This window comes from Cherax quadricarinatus, chromosome 89 (assembly GCF_038502225.1).
Source record: "Cherax quadricarinatus isolate ZL_2023a chromosome 89, ASM3850222v1, whole genome shotgun sequence".
Lineage (NCBI taxonomy): Eukaryota > Metazoa > Arthropoda > Malacostraca > Decapoda > Parastacidae > Cherax > Cherax quadricarinatus.
Genome location: NC_091380.1, coordinates 858,234 through 885,384, shown reverse-complemented (window position 1 = coordinate 885,384; position 27,151 = coordinate 858,234). Strand labels below are relative to the sequence as shown.

General features: G+C 40.5%; 1 protein-coding gene across 1 annotated transcript; it reads left to right on the top strand.

Annotated features, from left to right (window-relative positions):
* SMC1 (structural maintenance of chromosomes 1) lies at window positions 1-27,151 on the top strand. Its single transcript, XM_053788729.2, has 17 exons — window positions 1-245; window positions 1,427-1,647; window positions 3,169-3,317; window positions 4,021-4,189; window positions 6,471-6,683; window positions 7,413-7,635; window positions 10,408-10,694; window positions 11,927-12,138; window positions 12,690-13,686; window positions 14,602-14,801; window positions 15,186-15,321; window positions 18,620-18,772; window positions 19,452-19,646; window positions 20,165-20,343; window positions 21,696-21,873; window positions 22,094-22,189; window positions 26,445-27,151. Exons 1-17 carry the CDS (start codon window positions 134-136, stop codon window positions 26,448-26,450), a joined length of 3,726 nt encoding a protein of 1,241 aa, XP_053644704.1. The 5' UTR covers window positions 1-133; the 3' UTR covers window positions 26,451-27,151.

Sequence of the window (27,151 nt, the reverse complement as noted above, 5' to 3'; positions counted from 1 at the left end):
GGTCAGTAATTGTTGTCCTTCGCGCCAAGTTACCTTATTTTGGATTCCTCTCGAAAAAAACACTGAAAATCACCCCCTAGTTGGCGGTTTTTGGTCGTCATGAGACGTTAAGAAGCAGCAGAGCCCCGGGAAGATGAAGGCGATACTCAAATATATTGAAGTTGAGAACTTTAAGTCATATCGAGGGTTCTATCATGTCGGGCCACTCAAACCTTTCACTGCTGTTATTGGTCCTAATGGATCAGGTGAGGCCTATTTTTACCTTCCCGTTGTTTAATATGGGTGCCTTGGTGCTGGTGAAGGGCTCTTGATCCAAGAAATTGAAGGTGTCCTTCCCATGGATCAAACCTGATCACCTCACATTGCCCATCAGTATTTTTCAAAACCTCCTTAATTATCATAAATATTACCTTAAAGGCGCCCAACTATTGCACAAATATACCTTATTGATCTTTCCTGGTTATATTAATGATATACAATACCTGCAACTTGTTATATAAGACATATCTGCAACACTTAGATATCTTTATAACCGACGTGTTATATTGGGTAATTTACACACGTATTACTGTGTATGATAATTTTGCTTATGTGTGCCTAAATAAAGCTGCTTGTGTCTTGGTAAACTTAACACCTGCTCAGCAGGCTTCTTCACTCACATATAACCCCTCAAAGGAGGTTCCTTGATGTTGGTGAGGGGCTCTTGATCTAGGGAATTGGATCTGTGCTCCAGTTCCCTGAATTAAACCTGAATACCTTCCACATTCCCTGCAGGTGCTGTGTAATCCTATGGGTTTAGCACTTTTCCCTTGATTGTAATAATTAGCTAATATAAGGTGAAGCAAGAAATAGGTGTTCCTTGATTCTGATGGGTTCTTATTCCAAGGATTTGGATCAGAATTCCCGTTAGTCAAACCTGATTGCCTCCAATTATACCATGTGCTGCCATGAATTCTGTGAGGTCATCATTAATTGAGGTCTCGTGTTACATCCCGCTGGAATTTTGAATCATTCTTAAAAAGTCTGTCCATGGGTGGAAAATATTGCGTCAGTAAAGGACTCCATTGTAACTAATTTTTTTTTTCCCACCATGTCTGTTAATCTCTTTTTAACCCTTAAACGGTCCAAACAGATCGACGTTCAAATTCGTATTGCTACAAAAGTAGATTTCCTTTTTTTTTACATATTTTCAAATATAAAAAAAATAATGATAAAAGTTTTTTTTACATGTTTTTAAATGTAAAACAAAAAAGATCTACATTTTTTTACATACTTTCAGATGTTGAAAAAACGTATATATACGTTTGGACCATTTAAGGGTTAAAACCACCCAGAGCATTTGTTTTAGTAATGTCACTTGAAGTTCATTGTTGCACTCCTCGTGTTTGTTATGTCTTCTGCAGCTCATGAGTTGTCTTATTCACAGGGAAATCAAATTTCATGGACGCCATCTCCTTTGTCATGGGTGAGAAGACCTCAAGTTTACGAGTCAAACGACTGAGTGATCTCATCCATGGTGCCTCCATTGGCCAGCCTATATCTCGCTCGGCCCATGTAACGGCAGTCTTTGAAATGGAAGATGGCAAGGAAAAGAGATTCACTCGTTTGGTTCAGGGTTCTTCCTCAGACCATAAAATCAATGGAGAGGTAAAAATTGATGTGTTCTGTTTTGTTTTACAATGAATTTTGTATATTATTATATAAATTGAAAATGTCATTTTAAATAAATTTAATAGTTTTATTATAGATGTGGTGTGGTTTCTCATGGCTCAGTGATAGAGCATTTATACGGGGTGGCTCCAAACTTTGTGAATAGGAAGGGCTTAGCGGTGACAGTGTGGTTGCAAGCCGAGTTGTTATTTTTTTTTTTATTACACATTGGCTGATTCCCATCAAGGCAGGGTGGCCCGAAAAAGAAAAACTTTTATCATCATTCACTCCATCACTGTCTTGCCAGAGGGGTGCTTTTCACTACAGTTATAAAATTGCAACATTAACACCTGTCCTTCAGAGTGCGGACACTGTACCTTTAATTTTATGTGGGAGGGATCTAGGGGAGCTGGGGAAGATTATGGGGAGAAGCCTCGGTCTTCCCTTGGCCTCACTACTGAGCATTTGCCTCACAACCTAAAAAAATCATGACTCAGTCGTAGGCAGTGAGGTTGATTGGCAAATCTAACACCTTCTGCCCATTTTCACATGCTGTACTACTAAATATGTACAATACCTAGGAGTTAGTTAACTGTCATAGGTCACATCCTGTGGAAGATTTAAGGACTCCAATAAAAGCAAACTAAAGTGCTTGTTTTTATTGGGTTTCATATCTTTTTAAACCTCTTGGAGTAATAATCTGAATAAAGTCTTGTTCTATATGTCCCTTGTTAGATATTGTAGTTTGTGGGTCATAGTAGTTTGTGGGTCATAGGCCCCTTTGACTCATTGACTTACCAGGGAAGTAAAATAAAATACCATATTTTCAAAATTTTTGGCCCAGTGGACTTAGTGATATTTTAAGGATTTAGAAGAAAAAGGCTAACAAACATGATACAGTATTTTTTTTTCTTTTTTAACACATTGGGCATTTGCCACCAAGGCAGGGTGGCCCAAAAAAAGAAGAAACACTTTTAACATCACTCACTCCATCTCTGTCTTGTCAAAAGGGTGCTGATACTACAGTTCAAAGCTGCAGATATTCCTGCCCCCTCCTTCAGAGTTTAGGCACTGTAATTCCCACCTCCAGGACTCGGGTCCAGTTAACTGTTTTCCCTGAACCTCTTCGTAAATATTACCTTGTTAACACTCCAACAGTATATACAAGTATAAATGTGTTTTTATTCTTGAACTAGTACATAATAAGTGAGGGGGCCCAAAACTGTTCAACGCTCCCAGCATACATAAGGGAGATTACCAATAGATCCCTGGCTCTCTTCAAGAAGGTATTGGACAGGCACCTAAAGTCAGTACTTGACCAGCCGGGCTATGGTTTGTACATCAGGTTGCGTACGGACAACAGTAACAGCCTGGTTGATCAGGCCCTGATCCACTATGAGGCCTTGTCACAGACTGGGCCATGGGGGCGTTGACCCCCGAAACCCTCTCCAGGTATACTCCAGTTCATGTAGTCTTCAAATACAGATTATTGTACTAAAATATGTCATTATTTTCTAGGTTGTGAGCAGTCAAACATACATGAAGGAACTTGAAGCCTTGGGGATCAATGTCAAAGGGAAAAATTTTTTGGTTTTCCAAGGAGCAGTGGAGTCCATAGCCATGAAGAACCCAAAGGAAAGAACAGCTCTCTTTGAGGAACTTAGTGGGTAAGAGTGCACTGAGAAATGAATTTTTAAATACAGTATACCCTCCATACAACTGACTTTTAAAATTACAGGCAAAATCCACTGGTTAAATTGTACTTTTAACTCCTCTATTTTGAATGTTTTTTGCAGTATACCAGTGAATTGTATGTACAGTGCTATGTTAGGTATATAGTAGAGTACTCTAGTTCATTTTTTGGTATCGTTATTCTGATATGATGGACACTCGGACAATGCCCACTATTACTCAGCTCCTTTGAGGGTTCACTATACAGAGTTTGATGATTTGGTAAGTAATAATTTAGGTGTTTTTAGTTTTGATCCACATTTTTTAAAGTTTCATAATGGTTTGCAGTGATTTTGACATTATTAATTGTAAGTACAACATGTACTATTGTCACCCTGCCTTGGTGGGAGATGGCCCGGGTCTTTTCCAAGTAGTGGTGACCCTGCCTTGGCTCCCTATCTGGGGAGTATCTCGAGACCTAAGTCTCCCATGGGAGGAGGTAAAAGTACCCCCTCATCTTTGGGACCAAGTGTCCCCAGGCCTAACCACAGTCCCCGCCCTCATGGGGCTCGTAGGGAGAAGCTAGGCCTCTGGTCTGCCATCTGCCCCACCCCAAAGGGGCTCATGGGGATGGCAGTCTTATGAGCTGCAGGTGATAGCAAGCTCAGGCTTATAATGATTAATTAATTATGTCGTTAGGTCTGGGGCACTAAAGGAAGAATACGACCGCTTGAAAACAGAGATGTTGAAGGCTGAGGAGGATACACAGTTCACCTATCAGAAGAAGAAAGGAATTGCCGCTGAGCGAAAGGAAGCTAAACAAGAGAAGGAGGAAGCGGAGAGATACCAGAGGCTCAAAGATGAGTTGGTGAGTCATCTCCTTCAGATCCGTTTTATAATGCTTTGTCTAGTTTAACCTGTAAACGGTCCAAACGTATATATACGTTTTTTCAACATTTGAAAGTCTGTAAAAAAAGTAGATCTTCTTTTTGTTTTTTTACATTTGAAAATGTGTAAAAAACTTTGATCTACTTTTTTTTTTTTTGTTATATTTGAAAAAATGTAAAAAAAAAACGTAGATCTATTTTTATAGCACCACATGTGAACGTAGATCTGCTTGGACTGTTTACGGGTTAAGGCACTGTTAGTGTGTCAGTCTCATGCTTAGTGGATGGAGGATTGACTTCCACCACTCCATCTGATGAATGATCCACATGGACATAACACCTCATACCAGTTTTAATGTAATTTGAATAATGAGACAGTTATTGCACAGGTGTCTCAGTCTTCAACCTGTCGTTTTAATAAACCATTTACATAACACATAATTGTATGGTTATATCAGTGTCATAATTTTTATTCATTTGTAGATTTTGAATTAATTTGTATATCTTAGTTGCATAATTATTTTGATCCAAAGAATTTGAGTTGCATAATTATTTTGATCCAAAGAATTTGAGCATTCCTTCCTCTCCTTGGATCAAGCCAGACTCCACATTCTGCAGACACTGTATATCCTCTACAGGTTTAGGGTTGGGATGACCCCCAGTGCTGGTCCAACTTGCTGCTTACAGTACTATAGGGTCATGTAATCTAGCATTACAGTGCATTTATGTTGGTGTCAGGAACTCCTGTCTAGTTATTTACGACAACTGTTACAACCTATCACAATCCTAAGATTGGACGAGAGAGTTAAGATTCTATTACTATTGAAGATGCAGCGTAGGACCTTCATCTCATCCCAGAATCCCATGCACATGCGGACGTCTGTACTCTGACATTCACTTATCCAGGAGAAGAAATGCCAGCTGCTCTAAGCTACATCAATCACCAGCTAAGAGGTATATCAGCTTGGGGAAACCAGTGGCAAGTAACATTTGCACCTGAGAAAACACAATTGACGATGGTCTCTAGGCACCATGATGGTAATGCCGGTGCGGTAGTAAGTAGGAATGGGAGGGTGTTGGTACCTGAGGAAGAAGTTGATATCCTTGGGATGAAATTTGACTCCAAATTGACCATGTAGAACCACATTGTAAATCTTGCAAACAAGGCAGCCAGGAAGCTTACAGCACTTCGCCGTATCTCGCATCTGCTTGACAGTAGGGGTTGCAAAATTTTGTATGAGGCACAAGTACGCTCACACCTTGAGTATGCTCCACTTTCTTGGTTTGCCTGACAGTAGAGAACAGAACAAGACTTCTCATCTCTCACCTAGACCCATCCTGGATAGATCTGTCATTTCAGCAAAGCCTTCAACACAGGAGGGATGTGGGTGGCCTTACTGTTATGTGGCCAACATTGTCAAAGTACCACACTTGGATCCACTTCAAGGACAGCGAGAAGCAAGCTTCTATTTATTTTTTATTTATTTTATGTCTTTGCAAACAGTACATTGAGATTTTATATTTACAATAGTGGGTTGCAATGCAAAGAGAGAGTCTATTATGCCTAGGAATTATGTGCGAACTTATCATTATTAGCTTACAGTCTACCACAAGATAGGCAGAAAGCAGCAACATCACTCTGGCTGTACCCTTCTCCAGAATATCACTTCATCTGAGATCATTTATCCCCAGGATGACATTCGTACAGGATTATGATGTCAACGAGATAGTTGATCAAAAGAAAATGCTGGCCGACAGATGGCTCCTACTTCATCCTGTTCCCTACTTGTATGTCTCACAACAATAAAATGCTTTCAAATGAGCTGATGTAGGTAACAGCTCTTACCTTGTCAATAAAGTTAGGAATCCTTAACTTGTAAATAGCTTGTCAGTAAAGCTAGAGATCCCTTAACCAAACCTTATCAAACCCAGTGTAAAAAAAAATGCATTTCTTTGGGAAGCGGAGAAGAATCCTTCCTCCATGCATGTCACAAGAGGCGACTAAAATGACAGGAGTAAGGGGCTAGTAACCCCTTCTGTATAAATTACTGAATGTAAATTGGCTTAAATATTCATTGTTCTTAACATACCATCTAATCATTGATAATTTTAAATTTTTACCATTGATATCCCACACATGATCTGAATACCATGTTCTGTAAATAATTCCCATCAAGAATCCTAAATACATATGCTAATAATTGCTTGTACTGTAATTAAATTTTTAACCCTGATGTTCTGAAACATTTATATTCTTGATAGGGAGAGAAGCAAATGGAAATGCAGCTGTTCAGATTATACCACAATGAAAAAGAGATTGCTGAGTTTAAGAAGGAGTCACGGAGAAAGCAGGCGGACCTGGAGAAAGTGGAGAAGAAGAAAGAAAAGGCAGAAGAAGTCTTGAAAGAGAAGAAGAAAGAACACACTCGAGTATCCAGGGAAATGGCTAAAATGGAGCAGGACATTAGAGAACTAGTGAGTGTATCTCGTAACAGTGGGCCTTTTATAGGTGCCTATTTAAGTACTAGAGAGCTAGTGAGTGCAATAGTAGCATGAACCCTTTTATAGGTGTTTATAATTACCTATTTGAGTTTAGAAGGGTAAACTCTAGGTCCTGCCTCTCAACCAGTTGAAGTGATTAAGTCTTGTTATAACTATTTTTTGCCAAGTTTACTTCCTCTTGATCATTTCTGAGTTTATTCAATATATTTACCACTCATACATTAAATCTGAATTGCATTTGTTTCCTTATGACATAACTTTTGATACCCTATGGAAAATTTGAACTATACTGTACTAAGAATTTGTATTAAATCAGAGTATTGCTCTGAAGTAGTCTTGGTAGTTAACAACCTGACAGGTCAGGCAACTAACAGGGAGATGATTGATCCTCTGTCGCTCCTTGCTTTGAATCACACGCTTTGAAAGAATTCGAAGCAACCTTGCATAGAGTGATTTACTTTGCATCTACATAACATATATATAGGCTTATTTTTCATCATACGGATAATAATTGTCTAGATACCTATTCATGATTTATGAAGTAAATAATTAATTTAAGAAAACATTTTTGTTGTATTCCAGAATAATTTCTTCTTTAGGTAGATTTTTTGTAATTTACATTTAATTTGTATTTTTTTTAATCCCTCTATTTCATTTCTGTTTTAATTGTTTGGAGTTTAATGTGGTATGCTCTTGTGGCAGGAATCAGATGTCAACAAAAAACGACCAACGTTCATAAAGGCTAAAGAGAGAGTAACTCACATGCAAAAAAAGGCTGATTCAGCTCGCAAGTCACTCGCACAAGCCATAAAAGCTCACAATGCTCACATGGATGACATCAGAGAGCTGGAGAGTGAACTGCAGGAGGTTGAGAAGAAAAGAGCTGAGTTTGAAGACCAAGTCTCACAGGATTCGGAGAGCCAAGGTGTGTAGATATTTATACAGGTGCTTCTCGCTTTACGATGGTTCGACTTAAGATATTTCAACTTGATGATTTTGCAGTAGCAATGCTATGTACTCTATGGTACATTTGTTGATAGGATAATTTTTTTTTCAACAAACCAGCCGTATCCCACCAAGGCAGGGTGGCCTAAAAAAGAAAAACAAAAATACTTTCATCATCATTCAACACTTTCACCTCACTCACACAATCACTGTTTTTGCAGAGGTGCTCAGAATACAACAGCTTAGAAGCATATACGTATAAAGATATACAACATATCCCTCCAAACTGCCAATATCCCAAACCCCTCCTTTAAAGTACTTCCCGTTTCCAGGACTCAAGTCCGGCTACATAAAAATAACAGGTAATTTATACAGGACAAGGGGTTACTATTTATTATTATTTTTTTTTTTTATTATCACACCGGCCGATTCCCACCAAGGCAGGGTGGCCCGAAAAAGAAAAACTTTCACCATCATTCACTCCATCACTGTCTTGCCAGAAGGGTGCTTTACACTACAGTTTTTAAACTGCAACATTAACACCCCTCCTTCAGAGTGCAGGCACTGTACTTCCCATCTCCAGGACTCAAGTCCGGCCTGCCGGTTTCCCTGAATCCCTTCATAAATGTTACTTTGCTCACACTCTAACAGCACGTCAAGTATTAAAAACCATTTGTCTCCATTCACTCCTATCAAACACGCTCACGCATGCCTGCTGGAAGTCCAAGCCCCTCGCACACAAAACCTCCTTTACCCCCTCCCTCCAACCCTTCCTAGGCCGACCCCTACCCCGCCTTCCTTCCACTACAGACTGATACACTCTTGAAGTCATTCAGTTTCGCTCCATTCTCTCTACATGTCCGAACCACCTCAACAACCCTTCCTCAGCCCTCTGGACAACAGTTTTGGTAATCCCGCACCTCCTCCTAACTTCCAAACTACGAATTCTCTGCATTATATTCACACCACACATTGCCCTCAGACATGACATCTCCACTGCCTCCAGCCTTCTCCTCGCTGCAACATTCATCACCCACGCTTCACACCCATATAAGAGCGTTGGTAAAACTATACTCTCATACATTCCCCTCTTTGCCTCCAAGGACAAAGTTCTTTGTCTCCACAGACTCCTAAGTGCACCACTCACTCTTTTTCCCTCATCAATTCTATGATTCACCTCATCTTTCATAGACCCATCCGCTGACACGTCCACTCCCAAATATCTGAATACGTTCACCTCCTCCATACTCTCTCCCTCCAATCTGATATTCAATCTTTCATCACCTAATCTTTTTGTTATCCTCATAACCTTACTCTTTCCTGTATTCACCTTTAATTTTCTTCTTTTGCACACCCTACCAAATTCATCCACCAATCTCTGCAACTTCTCTTCAGAATCTCCCAAGAGCACAGTGTCATCAGCAAAGAGCAGCTGTGACAACTCCCACTTTGTGTGTGATTCTTTATCTTTTAACTCCACGCCTCTTGCCAAGACCCTCGCATTTACTTCTCTTACAACCCCATCTATAAATATATTAAACAACCACGGTGACATCACACATCCTTGTCTAAGGCCTACTTTTACTGGGAAAAAATTTCCCTCTTTCCTACATACTCTAACTTGAGCCTCACTATCCTCGTAAAAACTCTTCACTGCTTTCAGTAACCTACCTCCTACACCATACACTTGCAACATCTGCCACATTGCCCCCCTATCCACCCTGTCATATGCCTTTTCCAAATCCATAAATGCCACAAAGACCTCTTTAGCCTTATCTAAATACTGTTCACTTATATGTTTCACTGTAAACACCTGGTCCACACACCCCCTACCTTTCCTAAAGCCTCCTTGTTCATCTGCTATCCTATTCTCCGTCTTACTCTTAATTCTTTCAATTATAACTCTACCATACACTTTACCAGGTACACTCAACAGACTTATCCCCCTATAATTTTTGCACTCTCTTTTATCCCCTTTGCCTTTATACAAAGGAACTATGCATGCTCTCTGCCAATCCCTAGGTACCTTACCCTCTTCCATACATTTATTAAACAATTGCACCAACCACTCCAAAACTATATCCCCACCTGCTTTTAACATTTCTATCTTTATCCCATCAATCCCGGCTGCCTTACCCCCTTTCATTTTACCTACTGCCTCACGAACTTCCCCCACACTCACAACTGGCTCTTCCTCACTCCTACAAGATGTTATTCCTCCTTGCCCTATACACGAAATCACAGCTTCCCTATCTTCATCAACATTTAACAATTCCTCAAAATATTCCTTCCATCTTCCCAATACCTCTAACTCTCCATTTAATAACTCTCCTCTCCTATTTTTAACTGACAAATCCATTTGTTCTCTAGGCTTTCTTAACTTGTTAATCTCACTCCAAAACTTTTTCTTATTTTCAACAAAATTTGTTGATAACATCTCACCCACTCTCTCATTTGCTCTCTTTTTACATTGTTAATAATTTAATTTGATCTTATTGTAAACTCATTTCTTTCATTGTCCTCATTCATTTTACCATTGTGCTCTTATGCATGTAAAGTTCTGTATTTCTCATATATCCTTCATTTGGCACCACAATTTGAGGCATTCTATTTTTATTATATTCTTCTCTTGTTAAACATTTATTTTACCTCTTTTATTTGCCATACTATTGCATTTCACATCAGTTTTTGGTTCCCATCAGTCTTTGACTGTGCAGAAAGGTCTTATTTTCCAATTGTACATTCATCATAGGTAAAAGTGTGCAACTAGAAGAGGTGCAAGTCAAAGAGTATCATAAACTTAAGAATGCAGCAGCCCGCAAATCTGCCCAGTACCTGCAGGAGCTGGACTCCATCAACCGTGAGCAGAAGTCGGATCAAGACCGTCTGGATAATGCCCAGCGACGCACAGCTGAAATAGAGAACCGACTGCGACAAAAAGGTCACGAGCTGGATGAGGCACAGAAGAGGGTAGAGAAGTTAATGGAGCACATCCGTCAGTCTGAAGCATCGCTGGAAGATCAGAAGAGGTTAAGACAGGTACTTTTCTTCCACTGCCTTAACTCTCATATCTTTGTACCTCTGGCAAGACAGTAACAGTGTGAATGATGGTGAAAATGCTGCTTTTTTCAGTCGCCCTACCTCGGTGCGAGACGGCCAGTGTGTTAAAAAAGGAAAAAGCTTTAAGAGATTGACTTTTATTGTACTGGCATTATTGCTAGTGTTTTTTCTATCCCATGGACATGTAAGATGCTTGGTAAATATTACAAATTTATTCCTAAGTTGAGTGCACTTAGCTTTACTTTCTGTGAGTTTTTTAAAATGAGTTATTCTTGCAGTATTTACTTCCTTTATATTTTAAGAGGCTTGGTCTGAGACCAGGTTGTGGGAACTGATTCCAGAAACCATTAGTAATAATATTCTTCTAAAACTGTTAGTGGAGTGGTCTAGCTAGAGGGTGTTCTGGGGGTCAACACCCCCGATGCCTTTATCCTTGACCAGGCCTCCCAGTGGATCAGGGCTTGATCAACCAGGGTGTTACTGCTGGCCTCATGCAGTCCACTGTATGAACCACAGCCCTGCTGATAGGGTACTGACTAGGCATCAGTCCAGCTCCCTTCTGAAGACAGGCAGGGATCTATTGGCAGTAATTTGTTTGGATGGAAAGATTCCATATAGAGGTTAAAGAAGCAACCGGCCAACAGGTGGATGAGAAAGATGCATGAAGCAGCATAACATTTTATTATAACAACACTTCTTTACTTTTTCGTATGTCTTTGTTACCTTATTTAACCCGTAAACGGTCCAAGCAGATCTACGTTCACATGTGTAGTGCTACAAAAGTAGATCTACGTTTTTTTTACATATTTTCAAATGTAACAAAAAAAAAGTAGATCAAAGTTTTTTTACACATTTTCAAATGTAAAAAACAAAAACAAAAAGATCTACTTTTTTTACATAGTTTCAAATGTTGAAAAAACGTATACAGTGGACCCCCGGTTAACGATATTTTTTCACTCCATAAGTATGTTCAGGTGCCAGTACTGACCGAATTTATTCCCATAAGAAATATTGTGAAGTAGATTAGTCCATTTCAGACCCCCAAACATACACGTACAAACGCACTTACATAAATACACTTACATAATTGGTCGCATTTGGAGGTAATCGTTATGCGGGGGTCCACTGTATATACGTTTGGACCGTTTACGGGTTAATTGAGTGCCCTTGAAAGTGCTCTTCACTTTACATTTGTTTGTATATTTCATCAGGAATTGGTATCAGATGTTGGGTACAGCAAGGAGAGAATCACGCAGCTTCAAGAACAGCTGGAAAACGTGACAGAACAGTTGGGAGATGCACGGGTCGACAAGCATGAAGATTCTCGGCGAAAAAAGAAGCAGGAAATTGTGGAGAATTTCAAGCAGCTCTACTCTGGGGTATATGATCGTATGATCAACATGTGTCAACCTATTCACAAGAGGTGTGTATAATATTGTCATTATTGTTCTGTATATAACATTTCTTTTGCTGAATGTGTCGGTAACAGTGACCAAAATTGTCTTACCATTTAACTTATACTGATGATACTATAGTGCTAATTACTGCACTTCTTCAGTTATAAATATTAAATTTTTTCTTGTTATGTATGATTTCCACCATTGTTAGAGTAAATCATTTTTCTTTGAAATTTAGATGCTTATCACTAACTTTAGATTGTATGTCTTGGTATGTGTTAAGTCTTCTTAAACCATTTTCTATACCACTATTATACAGTATTTATATTTTTATGATTGGAAAAATGAGATACTTTGTTATAAGACTTGTTATGTAGCTATCATTAAGTATGTATTAAAGGCTTCAAATCAGCATAAAGATTTTTAACATTGGCTTATGATCACATAGTACTTGAGTAAATGGATTTCAAAATTAACAAGTAGAGTTTTAGCCACACTGTATATGGGAGGCTTTCACGTAAGTATTTTAGCAGTTCATGTGAATAAGATAATGAATTATTTTCTTTGTTTCTAACAGATATAATGTAGCCATCACAAAGGTCCTTGGCAAGTATATGGAGGCCATAGTTGTTGACACAGAGAAGACAGCGCGGCAGTGCGTACAGTACCTGAAGGACCAGATGCTTGACCCAGAGACATTCCTTCCTCTGGATTACATTCAAGCCAAGCCTCTGAAGGAAAGGCTAAGGAATATAAAAGACCCAAGAAATGTCAAACTCCTTTATGATGTTTTGCAGTACGACCCACCGGAGATCAAGCGAGCTGTTTTGTTTGCCACAAATAATGCACTGGTCTGTGAAACCCCTGAAGATGCCTCAAAGGTGGCATATGAGATGGAGGATGGACACAGATATGATGCTGTTGCTCTGGATGGTACGTTCTTCTCCAAATCTGGCATTATCTCTGGGGGTAGTTTGGATTTGGCAAGAAAAGCCAAGAGATGGGATGAAAAGCATCTGTCTAACCTAAAGTCCTCTAAGGAGAAGTTATCTGAGGAATTAAGAGAAGCCATGAAGAAGTCACGAAAGGAGTCCGAGCTTAACACAGTCGAATCTCAGGTCCGTGGCATTGAAACTCGACTGAAGTATTCAAAAACTGACAAGGAGACTACAGAGAAGCAGATTGCACAGTTACAGAAAGAATTGGACAAACATAAAGCTGAGCTGAATACCTTTGAGCCACAGCTACATGACATAGAGAAAACCATGTCAGAACGTGAGGCTCTCATGAGTGACGTCAAGGAGAAGATGAACACCGTAGAAGACGTTGTTTTTGCCGAATTTTGTAAATCCATCGGGGTTTCAAATATTCGTCAGTACGAAGAGAGGGAGTTGCAGGCACAGACTGACCGTGCCAACCGTCGCTTAGAATTTGAGAAACAAAAGAACCGTATATTAAACCAGTTAGAATTTGAAAAATCACGAGACACGCAGAGCAATGTGGCAAGATGGGAGCGTGCTGTGCAGGATGATGAGGATGCTCTGGAGCAGGCCAAACAGGCAGAGCTGAAGCAGGTAGGCTAATGGTACATCTTAATGTTATTGTTTAGCAGAGTACCTTGATGGGGCTAATGGACTCTTGATCCAAGGAATTGGAGTTACCCTCCTTTAGTACAGAACTGGTGATTACCCATTTTCCACTCAATCTATGACCACTACAGGTTCACCACTTCCCCATGAATAATGTATTTTTTTACCTCGATGGCCATCTCCCAGTTATGATAAGACTAATAATAATACGTACTAATTTTTGAAACTGCATTTTTTTCAGACTCGTTCACAAGAAATCTCAGCATGCAGTGTCAATTTTTAAGGAGGCTCACTGTACAATAGTTAATTTAAATTTATTTTGAATATGTGAAAGTTGATTGACATTAAATAACTGTCAACAAATTAAAAGTTATAATATACAGTACTCTAGTTTATAGATCCCTGGGAGTGTTATTGTCAGAATGTTCCCATAATAACATTAAACTTGTCATCTAGGTTTGTACATAATTTGACAGATTTTTTTTTAAATACTGTCTTAGAACAATGAACATGGAAGGTTTCAGGTACATCTTGCTACTTCTGTTTACACTTAGGTCACACTACACATGCATGTACAAGCATATAGTATATACACACCCCTCTGGCTTCTCTTCTATTTTGTTCTTCCTCTTGTTCATTTCCTCTTACCTCCATGGGGAAGTGGAACAGAATTCTTCCTCCGTAAGCCATGCATGTCGTAAGAGGTGATTAAAATGCCGGGAGCAAGGGGCTAGTAACCCCTTCTGTATACCTTACTAAATTTAAAAAGAGACTTCTTTTTCTTGTTAGGTCACCCTGCATTGGTGGGATATGGCCGGTTTGTTGAAAAAAATTAATATACCATTTAATACTGTATATTTAATTTTTGTGTGTGTTTTAAAATCATATTTCACCTTACAGATGGGAGAGATTGACAAATCTATGAGAGATCTGGAGAAGAAGCGATCTGAGAAATTAGCTAAGAAATCAGAATGTGATGAGATGGATGATGAGATTGGTAAGGCTCGTCGAGAAGTGGGAGCCATTGCTAAGGACATACAAAGTATTCAGAAACAAATCAATTCCATTGAGCACAAGACAGAACAAAAGAAAGGGGAAAGGTTAGTGAATAACTATTTGAGTTTGCAAGGAGGTGACTATTTGTGTTTGCAAGGTGATTGTTTGATCCTTTGTGGGTCATTATCAAGTAACACCAGTCATGACTATAATGGCTCAGAAATGACAGAAAAGCCATATAAAGTTTCCTCATCTTCTAGACTGTATTGTAACCTTTTTGTTCAGTTGATGTAAAATTATACAACAAACAGCAGAATGGGTGGGGTTTGAACCCACGGTGAGCGAGTCCTAGAACTCCAGGCCAGTGTGTAAGCCACTCGACCAACTGGCCGAGTGGCTTACCCCACTTGTTCCGTAGTTCACAGTCGTGTTATTACAATTATATAGCAATTATCTTCTAATGTGTAGCTGTATTTCTTGGTGTGCAGACACTCGATTTTGAAGCAGTGCAAGATGGATGACATCTTGGTGCCCATGACTCGAGGAAACATGGAAGACATCGAGAACGAAGGGCGGGAATCAGGAGAGTCCACATTGGAGTACTCCTCTGGACTCAACACTCAGGTTAGTAAATTATGAGACTATGAAATGATTGTACTTTCTACTCTCATTACCAAGACTACACCTCTTGTATGTATAAGTCATTGTTTGTCATGTTATTGACAAGTTATGGGAATCATTTACACTTTGTCTCAAGTACTGGTGCTAGAATGACACTTATTGTAAAGAGCTTTTTATTTCTTCATGGGGAAGTGGAAAAGAACCCTTCCTCTGTAAGCCACACATCATTAGAAGCTACTGAAATGCCGGGAACAAGGGCTAGTAACCCTTTCTCCTGTATAAATTACTAGATGTGAAAAGAAGAAAAAAATTCTTATTTTTCAGGTCACCCTGCCTCAGTGGAAGACAGCCACTGTTGAAGAAAAAAAAAGATTTATTTATGCTGTGTTTCACCACTTAATGCAGGTTTATCATATATACGAGGAACACACTGAGACAGCTGTTAATAGAGCATAAAGGATCAGGTACAGGTCAGGCGATGCCAAGCATCTGGTGCTGTGTTACCAGATGCTCGGCTAGACATGCTTGACTGGAAGTCCTCAGTTTCCCTCCCCCCTTCCCCATGGTCTTGTCATAGACCAAGCCTTCTGGTTGATATCCTAATTAATCAGGCTGTTGGTGATAGCAGTACATGGCCCAGCATAGGCACCAGAGAATGGCTGTGCACTATCCAATATTTGGTCATCCCTCTATGTTGATGGCTTTGCCATTGCTTGTGCAGGTGCTGACTGTCACCTCATTACAGTTTCTCTCCAACATGCAGCCAACCGTGTTTCCAATTGGGCCACCACACATGGGTTTAAATTTTCCAGTACCAAAACTCATCAAATTACTTTCACCAGATGCTCTGTCATCTCCGATCATCCTTTGTACCTCTATGGCTCCCGTATCCTTGAACGTGATACAGTCAGGTTTCTAGGCCTTCTCTTTGACTGTAGGTTGTCCTAGAAACCTCACATTACCTCTCTGAAGGCAACTTGTCACAGCCGGCTGAACCTTCTTAAAACCCTTGTTCATTTTTCATGGAGAGCTGATCGTCGAACTCTCCTTCGCCTACATCCAGCCCTCATTTTGTCGAAACTCAATTATGGTGATCAGATCTATTCAGCGGCTTCTTATACTACTCTCTTGAGCCTTAATCCCATTCATCACCAGGGATTACATTTGTGCCTTGGTGTTTTCACTCTTCCCCTGTTGAGAGCCTCTATGCAGAAGCGAATATTCCATTGTTGTCCGATCGCCGCGATGCCCATTGCCTTCGCTACTATGTTTGCTCTCATGATCTCCGCAATCCTTCCATATATAGAATAGCCACCGATGTTAGTAGACATTTTTTATTTGTTCGTCGCCCCTGTTTGCTCGTCTTCCCTTCGGTTACCACCTTTCTATGTTCATGTAGCATCTCACTTTTCCCTGCCTTCCCTGGGAAGTTCCAGCTGTCCAAGTCTGTTGTTTCTCGCTCCCTTGCGCGAAAGCCCAACTGCCTACGGTAGCTTCCCGCTCTCTTTTTCTTGACCACTTCCGCTCTCATTCCATTGCAGTGTACGCAGATGGCTCCAAGTCTTCTGATGGCGTCGGATTCGCAGCAGTGTTTCCGGACAGTGTCGTGCGTGGGCATTTACTATCCTCGGCTAGCATTTTTACAGCTGAATTGTATGCCATTCTCGCAGCACTTATCCGTATTGCATCTATGCCTGTGTCATCATTTGTGGTTGTCTCAGACTCCCTTAGTGCTCTACAGGCTATACGAAAATTTGATACACCTCACCCCCTAGTCCTCCGTATCTAACTTTGGCTACGCTGTATCTCTACCAAGCATAAAGATATTTTTTTTTTTTTGTTGGGTCCCTGATCATGTTGACGTACAAGGCAGTGAACAGGCAGACACTGCTGCGCGGTCAGCCGTACATGACCTACCAGTTTCATATAGAGGTGTTCCATTTACTGACTATTTTGCTGTAATAACTACCCACCTTCACACCCATTAGCAACAATGTTGGTCTAATCTACTCGGTAACAAACTTCATTCTATTAAACCGAGTATAGGTTACTGGCCGTCTTCTTGTCATCAGTGTCGAGGTTGGGAGACTACTCTCTCCCGTCTTCGCATTGGCCACATTCATCTTACTAGTGGTTATCTCATGGAGAGGCACCCTGTTCCTCTTTGTGAGACATGCCAGGTTCCAGTATCAGTTAGCCACATTCTGTTAGACTGCCCTCTATATCAACGAGCACGCAGAATTTACCTCCAACGTCGTCTCTGCTCTACTCTCTCTACCTTCCCTTCTTGCTGATGGACCCTCCTTTAATCCTGACTCTCTCATTGACTTCTTGACAACAACTGACTTACTCCTCAAACTCTGATGACGATACCTTTCGCACTCCCCTCAGCCCTTTCTACCTCATTCTCTTGCTACCCTCTACCCCTGTACTATCCACTGCCCCGCTGTTCTCCGTACCCTACTAATTATTCCTCTCCCTTTTGCCACCTGATACCCCTGCTTCCTTCCTGCCCTGCAGCGCTGTATAGCCCTTGTGGTTTAGCGCTTCTTTTTTATTATAATAATAATAATAATAATAATGTGCACTGTTGTTACATGATTCATCTGTATGAAGAGCAGGTGTTGAGCTACTGTGCCAAGAGGTCATGTTGCCATAATACAACATCTGTGTAAAACTGCACTCCAAAAAATGAGCTTGCAGGCACACCTTACATTCACATAATTTTTTTTTAATCAACTGACAGAGGGGCAGCAGGTATTGATAGAAATGTATCTACCTGGAGGGCATTCTGGGGATCAATGCCCCCATGGCCCAGTCCATGTCCATATTCTGTTGTTGGTGACTGTCTTTACCTTATGTTTTCCTACAATACTTGTGTACACAGTGGGGACAAGAGGCTCCTTACCCAGTGGTTAGGGAGGGATTGGGCTAATGTATATTATGTAAGTTGAGGATGGTGCCGTCATTCTGTTAATAATATTCATTCATGAATATTCTGATAAAAATGTAAGTGTGTATATGTGATAATTGCATGTGATTCCTTATCGTTGGATCAAACCTGATTGCCTCCTACTCCTCCCATTCCCTAGGTACTGTATGTGACACTGTGTAGCAGTTAGAGAGATCCACATATATATGGATATACCTTTGATGAGATTTGAGGGAATCTTTCTGCTGGAGCCTGGCCATGGGCCAGGCTCATCTGGTGTTATCCCTATGGTACAGACAGGAGTAATGGCCTATATGGGTTTATTGGGTCTTTATGGATTTAATACTAATTATTAAGATGACATTACAGGTGATGTATGAGAAGGAGGCACGTATTGTGTTGGACTATTCATCTCTCTCCGAGAACCAGAAGGAACTGGACGATTCAGAAGATGTACATAAAGCTGAAAAGCGCATGCAAAAGCACATCAATGAGCTCATGAACACCATACAACGTATTCAGGTAACTTGATGTTGGTAAAGATCTGTTTTATAGTTTTGTTCAAATAAGTTTAATGAAACAATTTTCTCTGGAAAATCTTAGAAAATTTCTATTTTTTATATATACTATTATGTTTTCTGTAATAATTAAACCACATTCCCCATCATATAATATTAAACATTATATAGGTTTTGAAAGTATAATAGGTTGTTTTACACAATATATAATATTTAGTGAATATTTAGTGAAGGGATTCAGGGAAACCGGTTATTTTCATATAGTCAGACTTGAGTCCTGGAAATGGGAAGTACAGTATTGCCTGCACTCTAAAGGAGGGGTTCGGGGTATTGGCCGTTTGGAGGGATATGTTGTGTATCTTTATACGTATATGCTTCTAAACTGTTGTATTCTGAGCACCACTGCAAAAACAGTGATTATGTGTGAGTGAGGTGAAAGTGTTGAATGATGATGAAAGCATTTTCTTTTTGGGGATTTTCTTTCTTTTTTGGGTCACCCTGCCTCGGTGGGAGACGGCCGACTTGTTAAAAAAAAAATATAATGTTCTATAAAATTGCTAACAGGATAAGGAATAATTGTAATATTTCTGCTTTGTGTCTAAAAAAAAAAAATATTGGTGTATTACAGTACTTAATAAATATGTAATTTTGTTAATTATTATACCTTGATGTGTGTGGTGTAGGCACCCAACATGAAGGCAATGCAAAAGCTGGACCTGGCAAGAGAAAAACTTCAAGAAACTAATTCTGAATTTGACAGTGCTCGCAAACGTGCCAAGAAGGCCAAGCAGGCATTTGAGAGAGCAAAGAAAGAGCGATATGACCGATTCATGTCATTCTTCGAACATGTATCCAATGAAATTGATGGCATTTACAAGGTAAAGAAAGGAGCTTGTTTTTATTTTAATACAGTATGGGGAAGTGGAAAAGAATCCTTCCTTCATAAACCATGTGTGTTGTAAGAGGCAACTAAAATGCCGGGAGCAAGGGGCTAGTAACCCCTTCTCCTGTATACATTACTAAATGTAAAAAGTTGGAAATCTTTGTTCTTTTTCAGGTCACCCTGCCTCAGTGGGAGACAGCCGGTGTGTTTTCAACGTACCAGCTGTCTCCCACTTATTTTGAGGGAAGTTTGTGACAGAAGTATTTTGTCAATATAGCAGAACATCTAATGAGGGCATTTAGCCTTGTCTAAGTCTTATTGAAACAATATATCGTCACAGCAACCTGTGCTTATCTGGTATTCACTCCTAGAACAAGATCTTTTTTGTTTTTCCTAAATATAACTCTTGAAAGATTTCATGAATGCTTGAAACAAATAAAGGCTTCATGCATGTTTTCAATATTTCAACCATGATTTATTGGTTTGGGCACTTAGAAATTTTCTTCCTTTTAGGCACTAGCCAAAAATCCCTCTGCACAAGCATTTTTGGGACCTGAGAATCCAGAAGAACCTTACCTTGATGGCATCAACTACAACTGTGTTGCTCCAGGCAAGAGGTTCCAACCTATGTCAAATTTATCTGGTGGAGAGAAGACCATAGCTGCTTTGGCACTTCTCTTTGGCATCCACAGGTATGAGTGGCTTTGAAGAATGAGACACTGTTGCAACATTCGGGAATCTTTATTGAGGAAATATTTCACCAGCTAATTGATGTATTCAATCCATCAATCTTGAGAAAAGATTGATGGCCTGACCACATAGACTCCAGGCTGTCATTCTTAAACTTGTCAGTTTTCTAAACTATTTACATTGCATGAGTGACTTTACTGTTTTCTTAACTTTATAGAGTTCCTTTAACCCGTAAACGGTCCAAACGTATATATGCGTTTTTTCAACATTTGAAATTATGTGAAAAAAGTAAATCTTTTTTTTTTTTTTTTAACATTTAAAATGTTTAAAAAAAATTTGATATTTTTTTTTTTTTTTTTTTTTTTGTTATATTTGAAAATATGTAAAAAAAAAAAACGCAGATCTACTTTTGGAGCACTATGCATATGAACGTAGATCTGCTTGGACCGTTTACGAGTTAAGTCTCCATACTTCATTCTTTTTCCTCATCCCTCCTTTCTTCCTGTCTATCTCTTAACCCTCTTATTCCTCATTCATCCATCATCACTGCAGTTTCCTGAGTTTTCTCTTATATTCTTTCCCTTTTAACCACACTGCCATTTTCCACTTGGGTAGTGACCCAAAGAAAGAAAGAAATTCACCATCACCCATTCAGTAGCTGTCATGTTTGAAGTGCATGAACATAATTCAAATGACCCTTGAAACTGCACCGTCCTCACCCATAATCCATGAACTCTTAATAGTCAGCCTCCATTGCTATCCACTCTCAACAACTCTTATCTTTCCCTAACTTACCACCTTTGAAAATTCTGAGGTTATATACTAGCTAGATTAATTTTAATGTATGGTGCCATTTTATAGACAGAAATTTGCATATGACATACAGTATGGGTATAAGGAGTGTTTGAGGTTCAATCTTCTGTTCACTAATTGCAGGATAAAAACCTGTCTCACAACCGGTCTTCACCTTTAGTTAGCATGTAATATGCTACAGAGGGAGAATTTTGTTGAATATATATGTATCAACATGATTATCTTTTTATGGTTGGTGCTTCCTCACCCCATGCAACTGGAAAATATGTAGATTATCAAGGATAGTTTACAATCTAGTACCCTTCAAGGAAAAGGACTGACTTGGTACTAATGATGAGCTCTTACTCCATGAAATTAAACCTGCCCTCCCAATTTAGATTAACCCTAATTTCCAAGTGTTGTATAACCCCTATTGATTTAGCACTTGCCCTTAAATTTACCAATAATTAATGTCTAGTAGTTAGAGTTCTAGTGTAATAGATATGCTTTTTTCTCTCATTGTGGAATGTAATGTAACATTTGATAATTATCTTTACGACAGCTATCAGCCTGCTCCGTTTTTTGTCTTGGATGAGATTGATGCAGCCTTAGATAACACCAACATTGGCAAGGTTGCATCATATATTGTGGAGATGAAGGCACACTTGCAGACTATTGTCATCTCTCTGAAAGAAGAGTTTTACCAGAATGCTGATGCTCTTGTTGGAATTTGTCCTGATGTAAGCACTTATATTTTAGTTCCTCACTGGTATTGGAATTACACAATAATAGGATTTAGTAATTATAAAACAGTATAGTAATAATAATAAACGCAGTAAAAATCATTGGGTTACAAAAATTAATAAAATTTGTAAAGGGTACCATGCTTGAATGAAATTTTAGGATAGGTGTTTTTAAAATATGTACCATAAGCAACTACAACTTAGCATTACTCCACAGCCTGGTGAGTGTCTGATCAGCAAAGTGCTCACACTAGACTTGGAGAATTATCCAGTCCATAGAACCGACGATCACAGTGGACCCTTCGGTTCTCAGGTAAGGTCATGCCTTTTGCTTCTCAGGGAAAGTCATGCCCTTTGGTTCTTGGGCAAGCTTGTGTTCTTTATTTTCAAGTGAGGTAATGCTCTCTAATTAATGTTTTTTTTATTTTTTGGTTTTTGTTTCCTATTACCTACCAGTGTGTATTTTTCCTGTTTTCTCCCTTTTAATTCAATTATTTGTACTTGCTTAGACACTCCTCACTGTTTCACTTTGTTACACAGTGGGAAGAGAAGCCATCTTACCTTAATGATAGCAAAACAACTACTGTACTGGTATTTGGAAATTTGGTAATGTTTTAGTAATTTCTTCTTGAGTTTTAAGTACCTGGACAAGTAAGAAATGTTGAGAAAATTTTCAACTTTCCAGGGAGAGGAGCCATGATGATTGTAAATGGATTTTGTTCTCACCATCCTATTATCAGATGAGAATACAGCTCAAGCAAAATGAATACCAGTCTAAGGTGTCCTCCAAATTTAGTTTTTTTGTAAATTGTTCCAGCTAATGTGTTGTGACTTAAATTCTCAATTAACCCACTTCATTGCACAAGATAAATACATGGCAAGTAATTTTACAAGTCCCTTCGGTATGCTGTTTTGAATCTTCGATATGCTCTTGACTGTCACTGTCCACTATGACTCTGGTAAAGGGTTCTCGATCCAAGGAATTGTGAGTACTCTTCCTTTTCTTCCTTCTATTCCCTGGGTACTATATGAGGCTTATGTGTTTATACTTCAGTGCGAGATGGCCGGTGTGTTAAAAAGAAATATAAACATTATCTCCAGCATTCAGAGTGATATAAGAATGAACACCAGTTATATTATTATGAGAATTATCTTTAGGCATAGCATCAGCATTAATCACTAGTATATTGTGTGAGTTAAGATATTTAAAGTTTTGTACACTGGTCTGTCAGTATGGGTTTTAACAGATTATTAGAAATTATTATATTGATATGAGTTAAGTTACCTACTAAAACATGCTTGCATCTTCTGACACCTCCTGCTGGCCCTGGGCAGTTCCCTGGCAGGGTGGAAAACATGCTTGTATCCTCTGACACCTCCTGCTGGCCCTGGGCAGTTCCCTGGCAGGGTGGAAAACATGCTTGTATCCTCTGACACCTCCTGCTGGCCCTGGGCAGTTCCCTGGCAGGGTGGAAAACATGCTTGCATCTTCTGACACCTCCTGCTGGCCCTGGGCAGTTCCCTGGCAGGGTGGAAAACATGCTTGTATCCTCTGACACCTCCTGCTGGCCCTGGGCAGTTCCCTGGCAGGGTGGAAAACATGCTTGCATCTTCTGACACCTCCTGCTGACCCTGGGCAGTTCCCTGGCAGGGTGGAAAACATGCTTGTATCCTCTGACACCTCCTGCTGGCCCTGGGCAGTTCCCTGGCAGGGTGGAAAACATGCTTGCATCTTCTGACACCTCCTGCTGACCCTGGGCAGTTCCCTGGCAGGGTGGAAAACATGCTTGTATCCTCTGACACCTCCTGCTGGCCCTGGGCAGTTCCCTGGCAGGGTGGAAAACATGCTTGTATCCTCTGACACCTCCTGCTGGCCCTGGGCAGTTCCCTGGCAGGGTGGAAAACATGCTTGTATCTTCTGACACCTCCTGCTGGCCCTGGGCAGTTCCCTGGCAGGGTGGAAAACATGCTTGTATCCTCTGACACCTCCTGCTGGCCCTGGGCAGTTCCCTGGCAGGGTGGAAAACATGCTTGTATCTTCTGACACCTCCTGCTGACCCTGGGCAGTTCCCTGGCAGGGTGGAAAACATGCTTGTATCCTCTGACACCTCCTGCTGGCCCTGGGCAGTTCCCTGGCAGGGTGGAAAACATGCTTGTATCCTCTGACACCTCCTGCTGGCCCTGGGCAGTTCCCTGGCAGGGTGGAAAACATGCTTGTATCTTCTGACACCTCCTGCTGACCCTGGGCAGTTCCCTGGCAGGGTGGAAAACATGCTTGCATCCTCTGACACCTCCTGCTGACCCTGGGCAGTTCCCTGGCAGGGTGGAAAACATGCTTGTATCCTCTGACACCTCCTGCTGGCCCTGGGCAGTTCCCTGGCAGGGTGGAAAACATGCTTGTATCTTCTGACACCTCCTGCTGGCCCTGGGCAGTTCCCTGGCAGGGTGGAAAACATGCTTGTATCTTCTGACACCTCCTGCTGGCCCTGGGCAGTTCCCTGGCAGGGTGGAAAACATGCTTGTATCTTCTGACACCTCCTGCTGACCCTGGGCAGTTCCCTGGCAGGGTGGAAAACATGCTTGCATCCTCTGACACCTCCTGCTGACCCTGGGCAGTTCCCTGGCAGGGTGGAAAACATGCTTGCATCCTCTGACACCTCCTGCTGACCCTGGGCAGTTCCCTGGCAGGGTGGAAAACATGCTTGTATCCTCTGACACCTCCTGCTGGCCCTGGGCAGTTCCCTGGCAGGGTGGAAAACATGCTTGTATCCTCTGACACCTCCTGCTGGCCCTGGGCAGTTCCCTGGCAGGGTGGAAAACATGCTTGCATCCTCTGACACCTCCTGCTGACCCTGGGCAGTTCCCTGGCAGGGTGGAAAACATGCTTGTATCCTCTGACACCTCCTGCTGGCCCTGGGCAGTTCCCTGGCAGGGTGGAAAACATGCTTGTATCTTCTGACATCTCCTGCTGACCCTGGGCAGTTCCCTGGCAGGGTGGAAAACATGCTTGTATCCTCTGACACCTCCTGCTGACCCTGGGCAGTTCCCTGGCAGGGTGGAAAACATGCTTGTATCCTCTGACACCTCCTGCTGGCCCTGGGCAGTTCCCTGGCAGGGTGGAAAACATGTTTGTATCTTCTGACACCTCCTGCTGACCCTGGGCAGTTCCCTGGCAGGGTCGAAAACATGCTTGCATCCTCTGACACCTCCTGCTGACCCTGGGCAGTTCCCTGGCAGGGTGGAAAACATGCTTGCATCCTCTGACACCTCCTGCTGGCCCTGGGCAGTTCCCTGGCAGGGTGGAAAACATGCTTGCATCCTCTGACACCTCCTGCTGACCCTGGGCAGTTCCCTGGCAGGGTGGAAAACATGCTTGCATCCTCTGACACCTCCTGCTGACCCTGGGCAGTTCCCTGGCAGGGTGGAAAACATGCTTGCATCCTCTGACACCTCCTGCTGGCCCTGGGCAGTTCCCTGGCAGGGTGGAAAACCAAAACGAAAAAGATTTTCACCAATTTAATTTTTGCTTAGCACTGACCGTCTCCCAAGGTAGAGTGACCTGAAAACAAGAAGCAATTCCACCATCACTCACTCCATAACTGTCTTGCCAGAGGCACAGTATCATTACAGCTCAGACAGCTTTGTATGACCCTTGTTGGTTTAGCACTTATTTTTGATTGTAATAATAATAATACATCTCAGATGACCCTGCAAACTGCAATATCCCCACGCTACTTTCAGAGTGCAGGCACTGTACATCACACCTCCAGGGCTCAAGTCCATCTAACTGGTTTCCCAGAATCCCTTCATAAATGTTACCTTGCCTACGTTCTAATTGATTTCATCTGTACGAGAGCAATGTGTATGCCATTAATAAATGTTCTTCTGTTGACATGGTTTCATATAATAATCTCATGGTAATAAATATTCAGTCTTATTTAGAATTAGGGATGTGCCAAAATATCAGCATTGGCTAATTTTGACTATTTTTATCAGCATAAAATTTAATATCCCCACTGATGAGTATCAAGTAGTTGTGATTGTATCAGCAAAAATTTTGGTATGATCCCAGCGCTATTTAGAAGCAGTTTTGTATATAATTTAGCATTATTAAGGTGACTTTTTTTATGTATATATAATACTTGTGTTAGTAAACCCCTTCTCCTGTATATATTACCCTGCCTCGGTGGGATACCCCTAGTTTGTTGAAAGACGATGACTTGTGCTGGTAGTGTGCTTGAGGTTTCGTTTTTTTTTTTCATGACTACACAAGGTTTTTTTTATGATTGTATACGAGTTTTTTTTACACACCAACCATCTGCCACGGAGGCAGCGTGACCCAAAAAAGAAGAAACACTTGTTGTTTAGGTTAAATTTCTGATGTGAGTAAAATTTATAGGAAAAAATTATTAGAAACTTTGAATGGAGAAACTCATTTCAGGATTGGGACAACCTTCCTAGGAATGAGAATATCAGATTAAGGTGCCTCATAAGTTTCTTTATACACTCATTAATATGCTCTTGATTTTTTTCATGTGTACCTGTGTAATGGTAATTTTTTCCTGCAGCAATGAGGATAGACGGGAATCCACGACTGCCAATCACCGGTGATAATGACTGTTGGTTATTCATCCAGTGCAGTGTTGCAGGAGAGGCTGGACACCAGATTTAACAGCAAACTTCTGACTGATTGTCTGAAGACTTCTCAATTGTACAAATGTTCAATAGTTAGATGTGTTCATTGATTTAGTTGATGTCATTGGATAAAATGACTGTTACAGGTTGAACAGTATGCAGATTTTATTTTCTTTGGTTGGCTCAAAGACTCCTGCCATTGATTGATATAATTGTTCACTACATCTATATGACAAAGTAATGTAGTACAGTGTATTGTAAGATATACATTCTGGTCACATAACATCATTATTTAGTTATTAATAGTTTATTAGCATCATTACATAAAACTTTTCAAAAGTAATAGATTCTCCTATGCTAGAGTACATTTAGCCCAGTAATGGTTTAAAAGCCTACATTATGGAAGTACAAGGTAACTTTGATTCTTGCTTCACTGCCCATAGAGACCATATTAATCTGATTTATTAATGACAAAAAAGTTCATGGCAATTTAGGAAATATTTTGGTGTCGGTATTCATGGAGAGTATTGTGTCAGGAGAATATGTAAAGGTTGACATGTTAAGAAAATTACAAACTAAATATATTTGTCTTGTCATTTATTTTAAACTGTTAAGATTTTAATAAAAGCATTTAAAATTA